The following is a 16,285-nucleotide window of genomic DNA, read 5'->3' as shown; positions in this document are numbered from 1 at the left end:
TGACTTCCAGATACTACAAAGCTTTGAAAGATTGGCTGATTCAACCGTTTAAGGAAGTCTGCAATGAAATTTTAGAGGGGAAGAAGGCACCTGAATCGTGGAAAGAAGCATATATTACACTTATACCAAAATCTGAGACTGAAAAGAACCAGATCAAGAACTACCGCCCTATATCATTGCTTAATGTGGATTACAAAATTTTTGCAGACATTTTGGCAAAAAGACTGAAGAGGGTTTTGGTGGGTGTTTCTATGTGTTCTTATTGCATTGTACATCGCTATGAGATGCCTCATAGGAAATTATTAGTAAATTTAATAAATTAATAAAATATGCCCAGGCTGGGACCTGGTAAAGCCCCCTATGAAATTTAGTAGATATTGTAAGGTAAACTGCTTCGTTGTAGACCATTAACTCTCTTAAAGCATTACAGCTCCTACTTTTCTCTACACAGGAGCTGTGGGCAGGAATTCACTGAGTAGCCTTACCTGCTGGTGTTTATGCAAAAAGCACAAACATCTGTAGCAGCCCACACATACAAACAACAGCTTCCAAACAACCTGGAACCTTGATTTCCCAACGTTCAGGATGTCATGGAAGACTTCAAACATACAAGCTGTACATGTGACATCATCAACATTTGATTTATTACCTGCCCTTCACCAACAAGTCCCAGGGCAGGTTATAACAATTTAAAATTCAATATTAAAAACAGTTAAAGCAGATTGCAATAACACACATCTCAGGTGTCAAAGCCCAGGGTAAAGAGGTACATCTTCTGAATTCACTGAAAGCTGCCTAGTGAAGAAGCCAGATGCACTTCTTTCAGGAGGGAATTCCACAACTTAGGGACTGCCACAAAAATGCCCTCTCCCAGGCTGCAGCAACCTGGAAAGGTGGAACTTAAAACCCCAGAGGGTCTGTAGGGAAGGAAGTGGTATTGAAGGCCTAAGTCATTTAGGAGCTTAAATACTAACATGAGCACCTCGAATCGGCAGCCAGTACTGTACACGGTTCACTGAACACGGTTCTATGAGTTTCAAAGTCAACTGCAGCCATTAATGTGGTCCCTGTATTCTGGACCAGATGAAGTTTCCAAGCTGTCCTCAAGGGCAGCTCCATACAGAGTGTATTGCAATAATCCAATCTGGAAGTCACCAGAACATGGAGTACCATGGCCAAGTCATTTCTACCCAAAAGGGACCATAGCGGGTGACCCTTGCCATAGCTGGAAATGGGCACTCTGAGTCACCAAGGCCAACTGGGGTTCAAGAGACAATGTTCACGAGACAACACGTTTCATCACGATAAATGTTTGTGCCCTTTGTGCAGGCACCAGGGGAGGTGGCTTCTTAATGCATCCTCCCTCCCATATAGAGAAATCTGGGACATACAATTCCTGAAGAGGACTTCTGTTAAATGTAGGGATCCCAATAAAGCTCAAGAAGGGGAGGTTTTCAGAGTAAGTCATTTTCCAATACAAGTTAGAGTATGTCTAGAAAACTAGACCATCAATATAATTTCCTTCCTTTCATTGATACAAAAAATCATGCTGCCTTTGATGCAAAGTGATGCCTCTTAAGTACCAAAACATAATATTTCTCCTAATATATTAATGGGGAGGGAGTTCAGGTTGTGAGTAGCAGCTATTTTGAGTGTTACACTAATACTAACAATCAGCAAACCAGTTAATTTGAAAGATTTGCTCTTACGACCAACAACCACTTACTTTTACTGCAGCCAAATAGGTTGTGGACGTCCAAATTACTAGCACTGGGAGCACAGTTGTCACATTTTGAGCCAGTTACAAATGGTTTGCACACACATTGTCCGGTAATAGGATGACAAGTTCCATTAATGGCTCCTGCAGGATGACAATTACAACGCTGACATCTATAAACAAAAACAAATCAAGAAAGTAATGAAAGCACATTAACACTTCAGTTAGACATAGCAGGGCTTAATTCCGTGGCTTTTTTCAGACACATAATTAAGCATTGCAGATGAAGAACCTTAGAAACTGGTCTGTAGTAGAAAAAGTAAAAACTACAACCTATTTATATAAAAAGGTTCCATTCAAAATCAAGTATGGTGTTTCTTTTACTTATGACCTAGACTTCTAGAACAACAGTAATGCCCTCCAATTGTTGGGGGACAATTCATCCCTTGCTAAAGTGACAGGGGAATATCTGTTCCTTTAGGGAAGGGAGAGTTGAATTGTGCTGAACATTTTGGAGGAGGGAAGGTTTGGCACACGTTATTTATGCAAGAGGTGTTTTCTTAACTTCCAAAAAAAGAGGCTCAGTTAAGTTCCATTAGTAAAAAAGAAAGGTCTGTTCTTATGGGAAGCCTAAGGAAACCTCTGACTGTCTAAGACAGTCATTCCCAGGTGTACTGAGGACACATTTTCAAACTCGATGGCAGTAGAGCCTCTGTACCTTATGGAAGCTGGCTTCTTCGAGTGGTCAGCTTGGCTTTGTTTTCAATTTATATGTTAAAAGGAAACTGTGGTGCCTTCACCCTGATGGCCTGTATCATGGCCTAGGTGTGAGTGAGAACAAATAACTGAGACATGTATAAGTGAAAATTAGCCACAACTTTCTTGACTAACAGACACAGGCAGGGTTGGCAATACTTTGATTTAGTTCTAGATAACCCTTTCTACTTTTATTTTATCTGGCGTCTGTTATTGTATTTTTTAATCTTTTATTATAAATAAAAGCATATGGAAAAATAAAGAAGGCAATCCCATGTACAGCATAGCTGATTACTGCCTAGAGCCAAGCCCTCTCTCAAGAATACACTAACTACTTCCTGAACCCAGCTGGGACATAAGGCACAGAGGTGGAGAATACAAGTGACAGCTGGACTTGACCAACTACCTTGTCCATATCCTCAAGCTTCAGCAACTGAAAGATCTACAGATATAGGGTAGCATACGAATTTAATAAATAATAATAATAAAGCTGGATAAGACTGTGCTCTGGATAGTGGACACCTTCACTAGTGACAATGTATTAACTAGCATATGCAAATAACATTATGATCAAAGCATCTTGCAAATATACCAAAGAGTACGACTGGGGATTCCACCATATATCCCCCAGGCCAGAATGCAGAAGACTACTTGGAAAATCTGTGTTGGGCAACACTGAGAGGATTCAATGGTTCAGGAGAAAAAGACACCCAAATCACTGCTACAGAGTAGGTTCAATAGCAAACTGTAACCAGTGTTTGGTCAAACAGGTTTTGAGGAAGCTTCAAAACCTGTGTTACCAGAGAAGATACTGAGATTTTTAAATGTAGTGTACATTATGAGTCATGATCCAGCCTTCTTAAAATATATATTATCTACCTTCATGCTAACAGTTCAAATGAAATTTTAGAGACTACCGTTTTTGCTATTTTTTTTAATCAAGCAACTCTTGTTTGAAATAAAATATGTAAGGTTGCCTAAAATGAATTTGCAAAAACAGCTCACATGCATTTGACAATTGCATCTCTCTCCTTTTAGCAAAAGAATTTCTTCAGTAACTCTTGCTGTGTGATCTCCTGAGTTCAACACCCTTTAAAAGACTGATAAAAGCTAAGGCTGCAAAATAAGCTGCAAATTTGTGTTGTGGAATAATATTCCTTTGGGAATAAATAAAAAAATCCCCTTGGAAACTATAATACTGCATTTTCCCCTTTTATAATCAAGAGCAATGGGTATTTCCCACCAAACTGCATTAAGTGTTTTCAACCACAGATTGCATACAATTCCCCCGTCAAACAGTTTCTGTTTAGACTATTAAATGTCATCATAAGTGTAGACAAGTATATAGAAACTGAGAGAGCTGCTATATGCTCAGCAGTTCATTATTTAATACTTTATAATTTTGTATTGATACTTAGCTTCTACTCTTTTTGGAAGAGTTTAAGGTGTCTCCAAAAGTATATTTTTTATATTTAAAAAAGATTATCCCAAATATTTTATCTTCTGGAGGTCCTTAATATCAGCCCCCCCCCTGAGAATTTCAGTTTCTGTGATTCACTCATGACTCCTTTTACACCAGAATAATAAGTATATGATCTATGTAACATGCTATGGAAACATTGTTGTTTCTTTATTTCTACTTAAATTTTTATAACAGTCCTGTAAAGTAGATGGATTATCACCCTTCTATTACAGCTAGGAGCCAAGAGTGAGAGATTACAGCTTGCTTACACGCTACAGTTGTGTTCTTAAGTAACACGCTTAAAATGGTGCAATGGTGATTTTCAGTGGGTTAAACACCCCTACCTACACTACAGTCCCACTCCTGATTGGCACTCGCTCCCCACCACCACTGGCCGACTACTTATGGCCACTTCTGAGCATCAGATTTAAAGGGTTGTATGCAATGAAGTCATCTAATTCATGCAAGGACTTCCATTTCTTTAATGGGCCCCCAAATCTGTGATATGGTTCCCCCCCCCCAAACTCTGATCCTTCTTTTAAAAAAACAAAAACCCTCTGGAGCTATCTAGCACTCCACAATCAGTCTCCTGGCCAGGTACACTTCTTGAAAAGCCCATTGGTGGATGTCAATGTGTTATGCCCCAAGCATTTCAGGAAGTGTGGGGACTGATGCAATAATGCTATAAATATTGCTTCTGTTAACACCAAACCTCTTTAGCAGGCTGTTTCTTTTCACTCCTGTATTTGAATGACTGGGAGGGGAAAAAAGGCTGGAAATACCAGCCCAGTGCTGTGGGGATGATTAGGGAGGCAGGAGAGGATACATTATTTAATGATATCCTTCCTAACTTGCGCAAGCAAGTTCCATTTTCTAGCAGAGTTCCCCCTTTTTAATTACACAGCAATCAGCTGGTTGCTGACTCATCTGACTCTTTCTATTAAAGATTCCTTCCTGGTAAAATCCCTTCTAATCCCTCTTAAAAAGAATAAACACAATAATCTGATTAACGTTAATATAAAAATAGTTTACTCACAGATTCGTTCAGGTTCACAGACATATCCCTGAGGGCAGGCTTAGGTTACATAACAACTAGAACTATTCCATAAAGAAGTTAGTCCCAAGTGACTGCGACTAAGCAATCACTTCTCCAAACACAAAGCAACATACAAAATTCAGAACACACACTGATCAGAACACAGAGGCCGTGTGCTCCTCCATGTTAGTACAACAAACCACATCCTCTTCAAGTCAGATGTAGTGGAAGTCTGTCCAAGCTCAGGAGGAAACAGGAAGTCTTCTCCTACGGGTACAAAACATCCCCTAGCATGTCCACTGTAGGAATGTTGTACTTGACTGCAGTTTTACATCCCACAAGTGCTAGTAGGTCTGTTCACATATTTATTGACGATGATGACAATATTCGAGTTCTTACCCACCCTTCAACATAAAGTCCCAGAGCAAGTTGCCCCAAGATAAAACATAGAAGACAAATCAGTTAAAACAATTTACAATCAGAATATGGTGGGTCAACACATAGTATCAAGGGCCAGAATTACTCACAAGTAGAAAAGCATGCAGGTTGAGGAGTATTAGGGCCACTTATCTCCCTTCCCAAAGCTGTGTTTCTCCTTCGGTGCCCACTGTTGCTGTTGTCATGCTCAGCATCATATTTGTAGTGGAGATCTTTCTCCTCTGTGCTTTAAAGACCTTTTTCAACAAGCTTTCCCTCTAGCTACAATACATGAAGAGGGCCAATATCTTCTCCCCAAGTTAAAGTGGACCCCTATCCTTGGCTGGGCGATGGCTATTCCCACCACCACATGACTGTTTTCAATGCTGGGTAAAGACAAGACTACAGTAGGGGCTAATCAGAATAGAGAGCTGCTCTGAACTTCATTTAACAAGCTGATAGACTTGTTTGGCGCTCCTCTTGCTCTCAAGCTTGGGAGCTCTCAAGTTGGGGATTCTGAGCACAGGGAATGCACAGCTTACTTAGAAATTAGACTTGGGGGGATTTTTCACACCTCTTAGTTGTGTGGGTTTTTTGCCCAGGACATGGACAAAAAGAATAGAGAATTTTCCCATGTGACTTGCTTAGCCGTTTGATGAGCCGTTTGATATGTCCTCACCAAACACACATAATTTGGGGGGGGGGGAATTTTCCAGTAGCACCTTAGAAACCAACTAAGTTTGTTGTGGGTATAAGCTTTCATGGTCTCTAAGGTGCTACTGAACAATTTTTTAATTTATTTTGACTGCGTCAGACCAACACGGCTACCTACCTGAATCTATAATTTTGAAAAGACAACTTTAACAAGTCAACTCTGCTCTGCAATGAACACTCACCTCCCAGCTTCAGAGTCAAATCCATAATAGTAGTCCCTGCAGTGGTCACATCTCTTCCCAGCTACAGAAGAATCTTGGCAAATGCACTGGCCAGTGAGACTGTTGCAAACCTCTTCTACTGAACCAGTTGGGTGGCATAAACAGGGAATGCAACCATTAATACCACGCAGAGAAGCATAAAATCCTGATAAAGAAGAAACAATGGTGTGAAAATAAGACCACTGTCATCTGAGAAGGAAAATTATGTAAAACAGCATTATAAGCACTGATTTTTTTTTATGCTGTAATTATAATGTTTATCTTATTCTTCGGTTGCTAGTTTGTTAATAGCATTTTATAGATTGTAATTGTTTTACTGATTATTTGTTAATTATGTTATATGATTTATGCTGTACTTGAGATGTTCTGTTCTGTTATCATTATTTATTGTTTGTAAGCTGCTTTGGGATTCATTTGAATGGAAAGCTCCATAAAAATACAATCAATAAACTAAGTTCTATCCAGAGTAGACCCTAATAAATGGATATGAGATAGTTATGTCTATTAATTTCAGTGGGTGGTATTGAACTAAATTTTACTCAGAGCAAACTCATTGAAATTAATGGACCTAACTTAGTTGTGTTCTTTAATTCCAGTGGCTCTACCCTGAGTGAAACTTAGTTGAATACCACTCTGGATAGGACTAATATTGGATAAAACCCCACATTTCTAAGCCAGCAAAAACAGAGCAGTAATGTAAATGAGATATAAGTCCTTTAGTGTAGTAGAAATGAAATATCTAAAAGCGCAATAATATTCACGTTTATTGTTGTTGTTTACACAAACATGTATGGAGGTCATAGCAAGTCCCATAGCCAGCATAAACAGTTTGCTCTCTGTGGTTTTTGCTGTCAATTGACCATTAAAAAAAAAAGCTAAAGTAGCATAAATCCCTGCCTTTCCTTATCAAGGACAAAGGTGATTTACTATCCCAGGAAGTCCTGACATAATTTTTCTGCCTTGCCCAGCTTGCTCTCTGATTAAATGCCTGCTACTGAGGGTCAGCAGGGACGCGGGTGGCGTTGTGGGTTAAACCACAGAGCCTAGGACTTGCCGATCAGAAGGTCGGCGGTTCGAATCCCCATGACGGGGTGAGCTCCCGTTGCTTGGTCCCTGCTCCTGCCAACCTAGCAGTTCGAAAGCATGTCAAAGTGCAAGTAGATAAATAGGTACCGCTCTGGCGGGAAGGTAAACGGCGTTTCCGTGCGCTGCTCTGGTTCACCAGAAGCAGCTTAATCATGCTGGCCACATGACCCGGAAGCTGTACGCCGGCTCCCTCGGCCAATAAAGCGAGATGATCGCCGCAACCCAAGTCGGTCACGACTGGACCTAATGGTCAGAGGTCCCCTTTACCCTTTACCTTACTGAGGGTCAGTGGGTCAGTAACACTGGGTATTGGGGTGGAGAGGGGCAGTCCTATCTATCAATGCAACAGTGGTACATCAGGGGACTAAGCAGCAGCAGCAGTGTCCTTTCACCACCAAGATGGGATGGGTTGAGGCAGTGGCCAGCTTAGGGGAGCTGTGGGTTGGCAGCAGCAGCCCCATATGCCAAACCAGACCTAACTTGTCCACCCATTTCTCAATCTCTTCCCCCAAGCAGCTTGAACAGAATCAGCACTTTTGAGACCCAGAGACATGCCCTTGAGTACATTATTTGAAATATAGTAAAAGAAACAACCACATCTTGTAACAGACAGTTTTCATGGTTTTGTTCTCATTTCCTTACCTGGTTTACACACATTGCACCTTCTTCCGTGGTGATGAGGCAGACAAACACATTGTCCATTGAGCTGGTCACAAACTGTTCCTGGTCCTGTTCCCAGAGGATCACAGTCACAAATCTCACAGCCAAGAAAGTTCTGAGTAGTGAGATTGTACGTATGAGGCATGCACTGACTGCACCGAAGGCCTGTGACACTAGCTTTGCAAGGACACTGTCCCGTTGATTTGTCACACAGCGAAGAGCCGTTTACTGTACCAGCCTTATCACAGTTACAGGGTAGACAGGCTAAGGAATCATTTTGCTGCACTTTGTAGTACCCATCTAAGCAGTCACCACATCGCCGTTCCCCAAAGTTAGGCTTGCAGATACACTGCCCTGTGTAATGATCACATACTGTACCAAAAACAGATCCTGCCATTTGACAGTCACAAGGCTTACATCCAAAAGCATCCAGCCCGTAAAAACCATCAATGCAAGCATCACAATGAAGTCCTTTGATATTTTCCTTACAATTGCATTGACCAGTTGAAGGATTGCAGAAATTGTTCGCAGACCCGTGAATATTACACTGGCAAGGTTCACATCCATCGTTCTTTAAAGTATGAAGAAGTTTATATCCAAAGTTGCAGTGATCACATCTTAAACCTAAAGAAAGAAAGATCATCATTATAAATCAAATAAGGAAATTGAGCTTGGGGTGGGGGTGGGATATAAACTTTACATTGCTGAAGTTCCACTGTAGGAATCATTGAAATGGAAGAGACTAATAGGACATCTAGGCCAATTCCAATTGCAAACCTGCACTATCTTACAACTCTGACCAGCTATGGAACTCAAACAGCAATACACCGTAAGTAGAAGAACCACAGAAAGGTGCCTGAAGAACAAATTCTAGCCAATTCAGGAAAGAAACCCATGTCAAATAATTTTAACAGTCTAGAATAGAGAGTCAACAGCCAACAGGACCTGGGGGAAATTCCTTCCTGACCTAGAATATAGCTTGGTCAAGAACAAAATACAGTTCAAAGGACAGGAACAACTTACACATGAACAATGTCCCATCTCCAGCAAGTACACCTGCAATCAATGATGAATCAACTCTCATATTAGAAACCAATTCAGCTGTGAATGCTAGGCTCAAAGACAGAGCATATGATGTGCCAGCAGGAGGTCTCAGATTTGGCCCCTGGCCTCTTTATGTAGGGATAAAAAAGATGAAGACCCCAGAGAGCACTCAGTGTAGACAATAGTACTGATACAATACTGGGCTAGATGTGTCAGTGGTGTGATTTAGCATAAGGCATCTTTCTTTGACACTATTACTATTGAATTCCCCACAATCTGTACACTTTGCAAGAGCTTTGCTTACATTATTGTGAGAGATCCCAATTTAACTCCTTTCTTAATCATGGTTAACAAACATCTGCTGAAGTTGACATATGCCTCTCCTTCCCCCGCCCATTTTTTACTGATTTTAAAGTAGACTGAAATCATGATTAATTCTGGGTTGTTTTTACATACATACATACATACATACATACATAACCAAAACCAGTATATCAAGTCCACATGTTTCCCCCTTCCAAAGTCATGACTTTATGCTGCCTCAGGCATGGATTATGAGGGGTTTTTGAACTTCTATTTTTCATTCAGGAATTGCATTGTTTCTAATGTATAAACTGCACTACCCAAAAAATTAAGACCAGAATATAATTTGAGAAATGCCAACCCACATTTATGCATCTCTCGCCTTTTTATGCAATGAAAATAAAATTATCACCACCCTGCCATTGTTTAACTGCACCATACAGTAAAATAAAATAAAATGGAAGTCCTGTGTTTTAACAAGTTCATTCTTTTTCCAAAAAAAGTTACATAAAAATACAAATATATATATATTTATAATCTCCTATGTAGAAAAAACATCTCCCCAAACGGTGGGAAATACATTATATATGGATAAAAACTGGAGAACTCCAACAGACGGCAAGTTCCTTTAGCAGTGATGAATGGCTCACCTAAGGCATATCATTTAATTTCAATAAGGAAAATAAAAAAGGACCACTATTGCCGCAAATTTTAAAAATAACTGTATTGTTAACAAGAATTATGACTCATTTTGAACTATTAAAATTGGTCTACATGGATTCATATCATATCAGTTTTAAAAATATGCACCGTGCTTATTTGAATATGCCATACATATTCCTGACAGGTAATCTATTCCTAACGATACTGAGAAAGGCCTACAGGGCATCACATTCAATGTTAACAAGTACAGGGGAGTTAGCACGCTTGGCATTTAATTCACATTCTTCTCCCTTTTTTATTCTAGATGAATGACCTACTTTAATAAAATTATTGGTGCTAATGTATTTTACCAGTGATAGGATCATTAGTAAGATTTAACAGTTGTGCTAACTCTAACAGCTCACGCTCCATAACATTGCAGCACTTACTTACATTTTCTGTTATCAAGCTTGTTTAAACAGGCACAATGACAATGGGTTCTAAGGTTACTAGTATATCCAATTGTTGTTGTTTTTGAAAGTCAGCACATATATTTAAATAGCTGCACATGCTGAATACATAGCATTTCAGTATTGCTATTTTGTTCAGTAGTAAAATGGCACCCCAGTTCTCATTATATGGGTATTTGGGAGGCACTATTATATAGTATATACAGATGATGCAAGCATGAAGTTTCACCTTCTATGGAAGTAAATAAGAAATCCCCACTTGTCCAAGAGCTTTGGATCAGGCTTCCCTGATAAAGGAATAAAATGTGCATAGCTGAATCAGAATACAATGCCTCTGCTAGAATCCATCTTCACTCATGTTAGTAAAGTGCACGTCTACAGTCTGAAGTGGAAAAACTGAAAGTTGGGTGGAAATGGAAAGAAATAAAAACTATTTTCCAGAGCTTTTCTTCCAGAATTAGTTAACCACTTTCAACATTTTCAAGTAGTATTGTTCTGTAGCTGACTCATGCTGCTGCAATCAAATACTCAGCTCAAAAGTAGTACTAACAATAACGTCTGTGGCTTTTGGTTGGGTTACTCAATACTACACTTTAAGACATCTAGGAAGCAACATTATACCAAATCAGACCACAGGTCCATCTAGAACAGTAGCAAACTGACAGCAGCTCTCCAAGGTTTCAGAAAGGCGCTTTCCTCAGCCCTACCTGAAGATACCAATGATTATTTTAATATAAGACTTTCTACATGCAAATCATGAGGTTTAGCACTGGTTTCCCTGACCAGCTAACTATGACCAAAAAGTTTCAAATGTTTCAGATTACCAAATACTTTCATGTGTTCCTGAAACAAGAGTGGAATCTGGGAGTCTGCCTGAGTACAGATCTTGCAACATGGTGGCAAGGTCCAGTACAGCCTCTAATTCCTGTTATTTCAAATTCCTCCAGTATTGGATAGTAGTGACAGTGCTTATCTGACCTCTTGGCAAGGGAGCAGCTGCTGCTTACCAAGAGTACGAGTGGGAGGACCAAGGTGGTGGGGAGGTTTGGTGCAAACACACTGGCAGGAGCACCATAATGGCTCTATCTACATTGCACTAACATCCCTGCCACTCTCCACTCTTTCCTTCCCAGTAAGAAGCAGCGCCTCTGCTGCCAGGAGGTCAGGTAAGTGCTGCCGGCCCACCTTGCCATCGCTACTAGATTCCTCCACCTTCTGCATCAAGCAAAAGAAACCAATGAATATTTGAAAATATTCAGTTAAAGACATAAAGATTAAGGAATAAATTAGCACACAAAGTGTATGGTAGAAGAAGAAGAGTTTGGATTTGATATCCTGCTTTATCACTACCCTAAGGAGTCTCAAAGCGGCTAACATTCTCCTTTCCCTTCCTCCCCCACAACAAATACTCTGTGAGGTGAATGGGGCTAAGAGACTTCAAAGTAGAGTGGGGCTAAGAGACTAGCCCAAGGTCACCCAGCAGCTGCATGTGGAGGAGCGGAGACGCGAACCCGGTTCACCAAATTACGTCTACCGCTCTTAACTACTACACCACACTGGCTCTCAAAGTACTGGTACTCAAAGTGCACATACCAAATCAATAGCTATAGACACTTAGTCTGAGTAGACAAACTTAACCTCTCCTATCATTTTCAGTGATATATTATTTACTGAGAAACAGGATATAATTTAAAAATAAGGGTAATTTTTACCTAATATGAGATCACCATGTGAATAACAAAATAAGTTTGAACTGCTCAATGGTATTATGAAGTGTGACTGAACATCCAACTATATCACTACTCCCTAATTACATGACAGAGATGCTTGTTTTCTGAACCTTTCCCCTATCACTGTGGGTGTCTTTTGTCTTGTGCTAACAAAGTCGTAGATGATGTACCTGTTCTTAAAATAATAAAGGAAGATTAGAGTCTACAAGAAAGTATTGCATATATTTCACACCCCCAAAAAATCATTTTTTTCCTGATAATAATGTCTCCTCCATCTCTACCCAACCCTGGTTTCCAGGGAATTTTATAACTCTACATTTGACTAATTATGCCACAGTACTCAGTGAAACCAAGGAATGGTGGGAATCCTTTGCTGAATTTTGGTCAGTTCCATGAATGGAAGGCACCATTCATTGGATCCAACACATTCCATGGGAGATTATAAGGAATTGTTACTTTCTCTGCACACAGAAAAAAGCAATTGCATGAAAGCTTGAGGGTTTTTTGGGGGGGGGGGTGAAGAGTCAAACATGCAACCCACAACTTGCAGCCTAGGGCGGTTAGGCCCAGAATAAGCTTTATCACTTGATGCTGTTGATTATCCATAAATTGCACATGTCCCCTGGGAATCAATGAAATTAAAGAATAGTTAACCATGTTTGCCCATAGGATTTCTCCATAAAATAGGTCTTAATAATGGGAAAGCTTTTTTTACACTTAAACACATTTAGCATCAATACATGGCACAGTTATTTCTACAATGAAATGGTGTATAAATAGATACTAAAACACAAAACGTTATTTTAAAACCACATGTCTGGGGCATGTACAGTTACGACTCAGAGTTCCTTTCATCAAGAAATTTTCCTTGCATAATATTCTCATACATCAACATTTCAAAGTGTATTATATGCACTGTATATTTTGGGTGTTTGATAAATTTTGTCCTTACATAGATGTGGCTCCCCTCAAATATGCTGGAAGTAATAAATTGCTATAATCAAATCTAATTTCTGGAAAATACCTGTGGGAATAGCAAACAAAAAAGCACGTCTTGTTAAAAAAATGATAAATAACACTGAAGGTAGTAGTTTATTATAATCAACTTGGCATTGAATTACAAAATTAAAATTATGTGGCCCTTGATAACTAACCCTAGCAATGTGTAAGATCTGTAGAATTATGTTGACATTTTGCATTTCATAGGAACAGTTCAAAGAATTATAATGGGGGGGAATGAAAAGATTTATCACAAAGGACCCTGTAGCGCAGAATATTTTTGAGGAGAAAAATCCATTTATTTTTGTCTGTTAAGGAAACTGACGTAGAAACTATTTTGCTTAAAACTCATTAAGTTTATAGCATCATACAAAAAGTGCTGTTTTCCTCAAAGAATCATTTGTGGCAGCAGTAAGCAAATTATATTATTTCTGTCCTTTATTATTACAAAGTGGTAGGTGCTCCTGTAACTACTAAAACCTACTAAATGTAGAATAACCCAAAGAGCTGATTATACTTTGCTTTGAGCTGTAATTGGGTAGGATAAATAAATAAGCAACTGCATATTATTTAGTCAGTTTTCCATGATTTCTCATGAAAAAGAATACATTTCACCTGATGTGTTTAAAAAAACAAAGAATGAAAAGGTTCAGCACATGTTTTTTATTTCTAATTTGTAGACAAAAGAAAGATATCTGACTGTAGATTATTGCCTTGCACCTACCAATAACATTTTCTTTACACTTGCACTGGCCTGAATTTTGGTGACAGGTAATATCTCCATTGACTGTCCCAGAGGTATTGCAGTTACAGGGGCTGCAGCCATCAGGGTCTGACTGCTGTAGATTGTAGAATCCATCCTGGCACTGATTGCACTGTCTGCCAGACACATGTCTCTTACAATTACACTGACCTCCAATCTAAAAAGATACAAAAAGAAAAATGTTGAGGAATGATGAACTTATCTTTCCCACCCACCCACCCTGATAAACACTCATTAGCAACATGTGTGGGTTGGCACAGGGGGAACAGGGACAAAATAGTCCTCCATAGTTTATTCTCTAGCAGTTAACTCACCATAAAATAAAACTATAGAAACTGTGAGAATAAAAATTCATTAGAATGACTTTAAGGAAGAGCACACTTTAGAAGAAGAAGAAGAAGAAGAAGAGGAGGAGGAGGAGGAGGAGGAGGAGGAGGAGGAGGAGGAGGAGAACATTGATGAATATGAATGGATCTAGTATCAAACAGAAACTGGACACAAAGCATGCAAAATCACCACCAAGCACACAGAACCACAAAATACTAAACAGGCTTTCTGCTTTCAAGGAGTTCCAGCTCCAGGTTTGGTCAGACCCTGTTCTGATTTCACTTCTTCACCACTGCCCATTTGCATGTTTTCACCCTCTAAACCCCACCCACACCACTGGCTGGAAGGAAAATGCAAATCAAGTCAAGGGACTGCTTACATTTGTCACTGCTTTAATCAGAGTTGGGAAACCTTAGGCCCAATGTCTCCCTCCAGGCCTCTCTACCTGGCCCGTTGAACTCTTCCCAGATGCACCCTCTCTCCCCAGGCCACCCCTCTCACTGCCCCTGCTTCACACACCCCTTGGGTGTTTTTAATAGACTAGAAGACATCCTTGAACTATGACAATGCATTTTGGAGGTTAGAGGGAAGGGTGTGAGTAGACAGTGATCTACGCTACAAAGGTGAGGTTATTATTCTTTGCCCCACCCACTCTACTTTTTGGAGTCAAGAGCAGAAAGTAGGTGGGGCAAAGAATAATAATTTCACCTTTGTGCAGTAGATAGTGGCCCACCACTGGCATATGGCCCTGTGATCAGAAAGGATCAGAGCCAGGTGGTTCAGGGGGATGGCAGTGGTGTGTGCCCAGTGATTCCAGCTCTTTACATGCACACTGTTTCCAAGACACCTTTATTTTAAATGTATTATGCAAAGATCACTCCCTGTAGTAGTGACAGTGATTACTGTCAACAAAGTTTCGGTTTTGTATGTTTAGGCATTTGCTAAGTTATTTGTTACTTCTATGCTAGCTTTTAATAATATTAAATTATTAAGCTTTATTGACTCTATTTTTATGTGCATTTTGTGAAGGAAGTTTCCTTACAAAGTGGGCTATAACTATGTTAAACAAACAGACAATCAAAAACAATGAAGCAAAAATGAGGCCAGTGAGAGTTTGTTGAAGTATAAATCATTTTAATGCCCAGCTGAATCATCTTACAGCTTCTTATAATATTATGAAGGCTTCTATAATTAGAGAGGGACACCCCTACTGGGAAGTGAAAATAATGGAGCAGTTTTTTGTTAGAAAACAATGTCATCCAGGAAGTTTTACCACTGCAAAAGAACCACTTCCTCCTCTAAACCAACTTTTTGTGGGGTGGGGTGTCCCCCCCCCCAATCCACAGGATAAGAACTTGTGATTGTTCTCTTCCGGAATCCTGCATCTTCGTTTAGGCTAAATGACAGATAACTAGTTCTGTATAGGAAAGCATTGATAAACTGCTGGGAATGGTAAATTATGCAGAGAAAGTGTATTGTGGCCCATTTTTAACACATTTCCTTGAAAATTATCCTTGTGACGTGACAATTAATTTTCATGAGCCAAGGCCTTATTCCTTATGATTCCATCTTCCTTGGGTCAGACCTGGAAACACTCCCTTCAATAATGCCTTTCTATTTCATGTAATTCATTTCAGCCCATACTCTCCAGCCTTATTAATCTATTTTTTAATGCCTCTTAATCATTTTGTTCTACCTTGCTCCTTTTGCAGCAGTCTATTGATGTCTTATTGAGCTGTACAGTTCAACCCATTTTTCCTTATTTTCTTTTTTATATTATCTTGATTTTCGACTCATTTCTCAGTCTTAGCCATCGCTAAATTTCTGGCCATCCAAAAACAAAACACCCTAGTTTGCCACCTTGAAGCAGAACGGCTTACCATTAAATTGCTGTCAGCGCTGAAAAACTGCCACTTGAAACAAGAAATCTCAAAATTG

The 16,285-nt window shown here is 39.6% G+C and overlaps 1 protein-coding gene across 6 annotated transcripts in view; it reads right to left on the bottom strand.

Moving 5' to 3' along the window:
* The window catches only part of USH2A (usherin), a 427,327-nt gene that overhangs the window by 338,107 nt on the left and 72,935 nt on the right, over positions 1-16,285 (bottom strand). For all 6 annotated transcript variants that reach the window (XR_008329695.1, XM_053383154.1, XM_053383155.1 and 3 more), the window contains exons 12-15: positions 13,982-14,177; positions 8,052-8,693; positions 6,285-6,468; positions 1,727-1,890 (exon numbers count right to left, since the gene is read on the bottom strand). Coding sequence is in view for 5 of the 6 variants with exons in the window: in XM_053383154.1 (XP_053239129.1) it covers positions 1,727-1,890; positions 6,285-6,468; positions 8,052-8,693; positions 13,982-14,177 (1,186 nt within the window). In the remaining variant the exon portion in view is untranslated. The remainder of the gene's footprint in view (positions 1-1,726; positions 1,891-6,284; positions 6,469-8,051; positions 8,694-13,981; positions 14,178-16,285) is intronic.

The sequence above is a fragment of the Podarcis raffonei genome, chromosome 3, assembly GCF_027172205.1.
Source record: "Podarcis raffonei isolate rPodRaf1 chromosome 3, rPodRaf1.pri, whole genome shotgun sequence".
NCBI classification, from domain to species: domain Eukaryota; kingdom Metazoa; phylum Chordata; class Lepidosauria; order Squamata; family Lacertidae; genus Podarcis; species Podarcis raffonei.
This window is presented reverse-complemented; position numbering and strand designations above follow the sequence as displayed.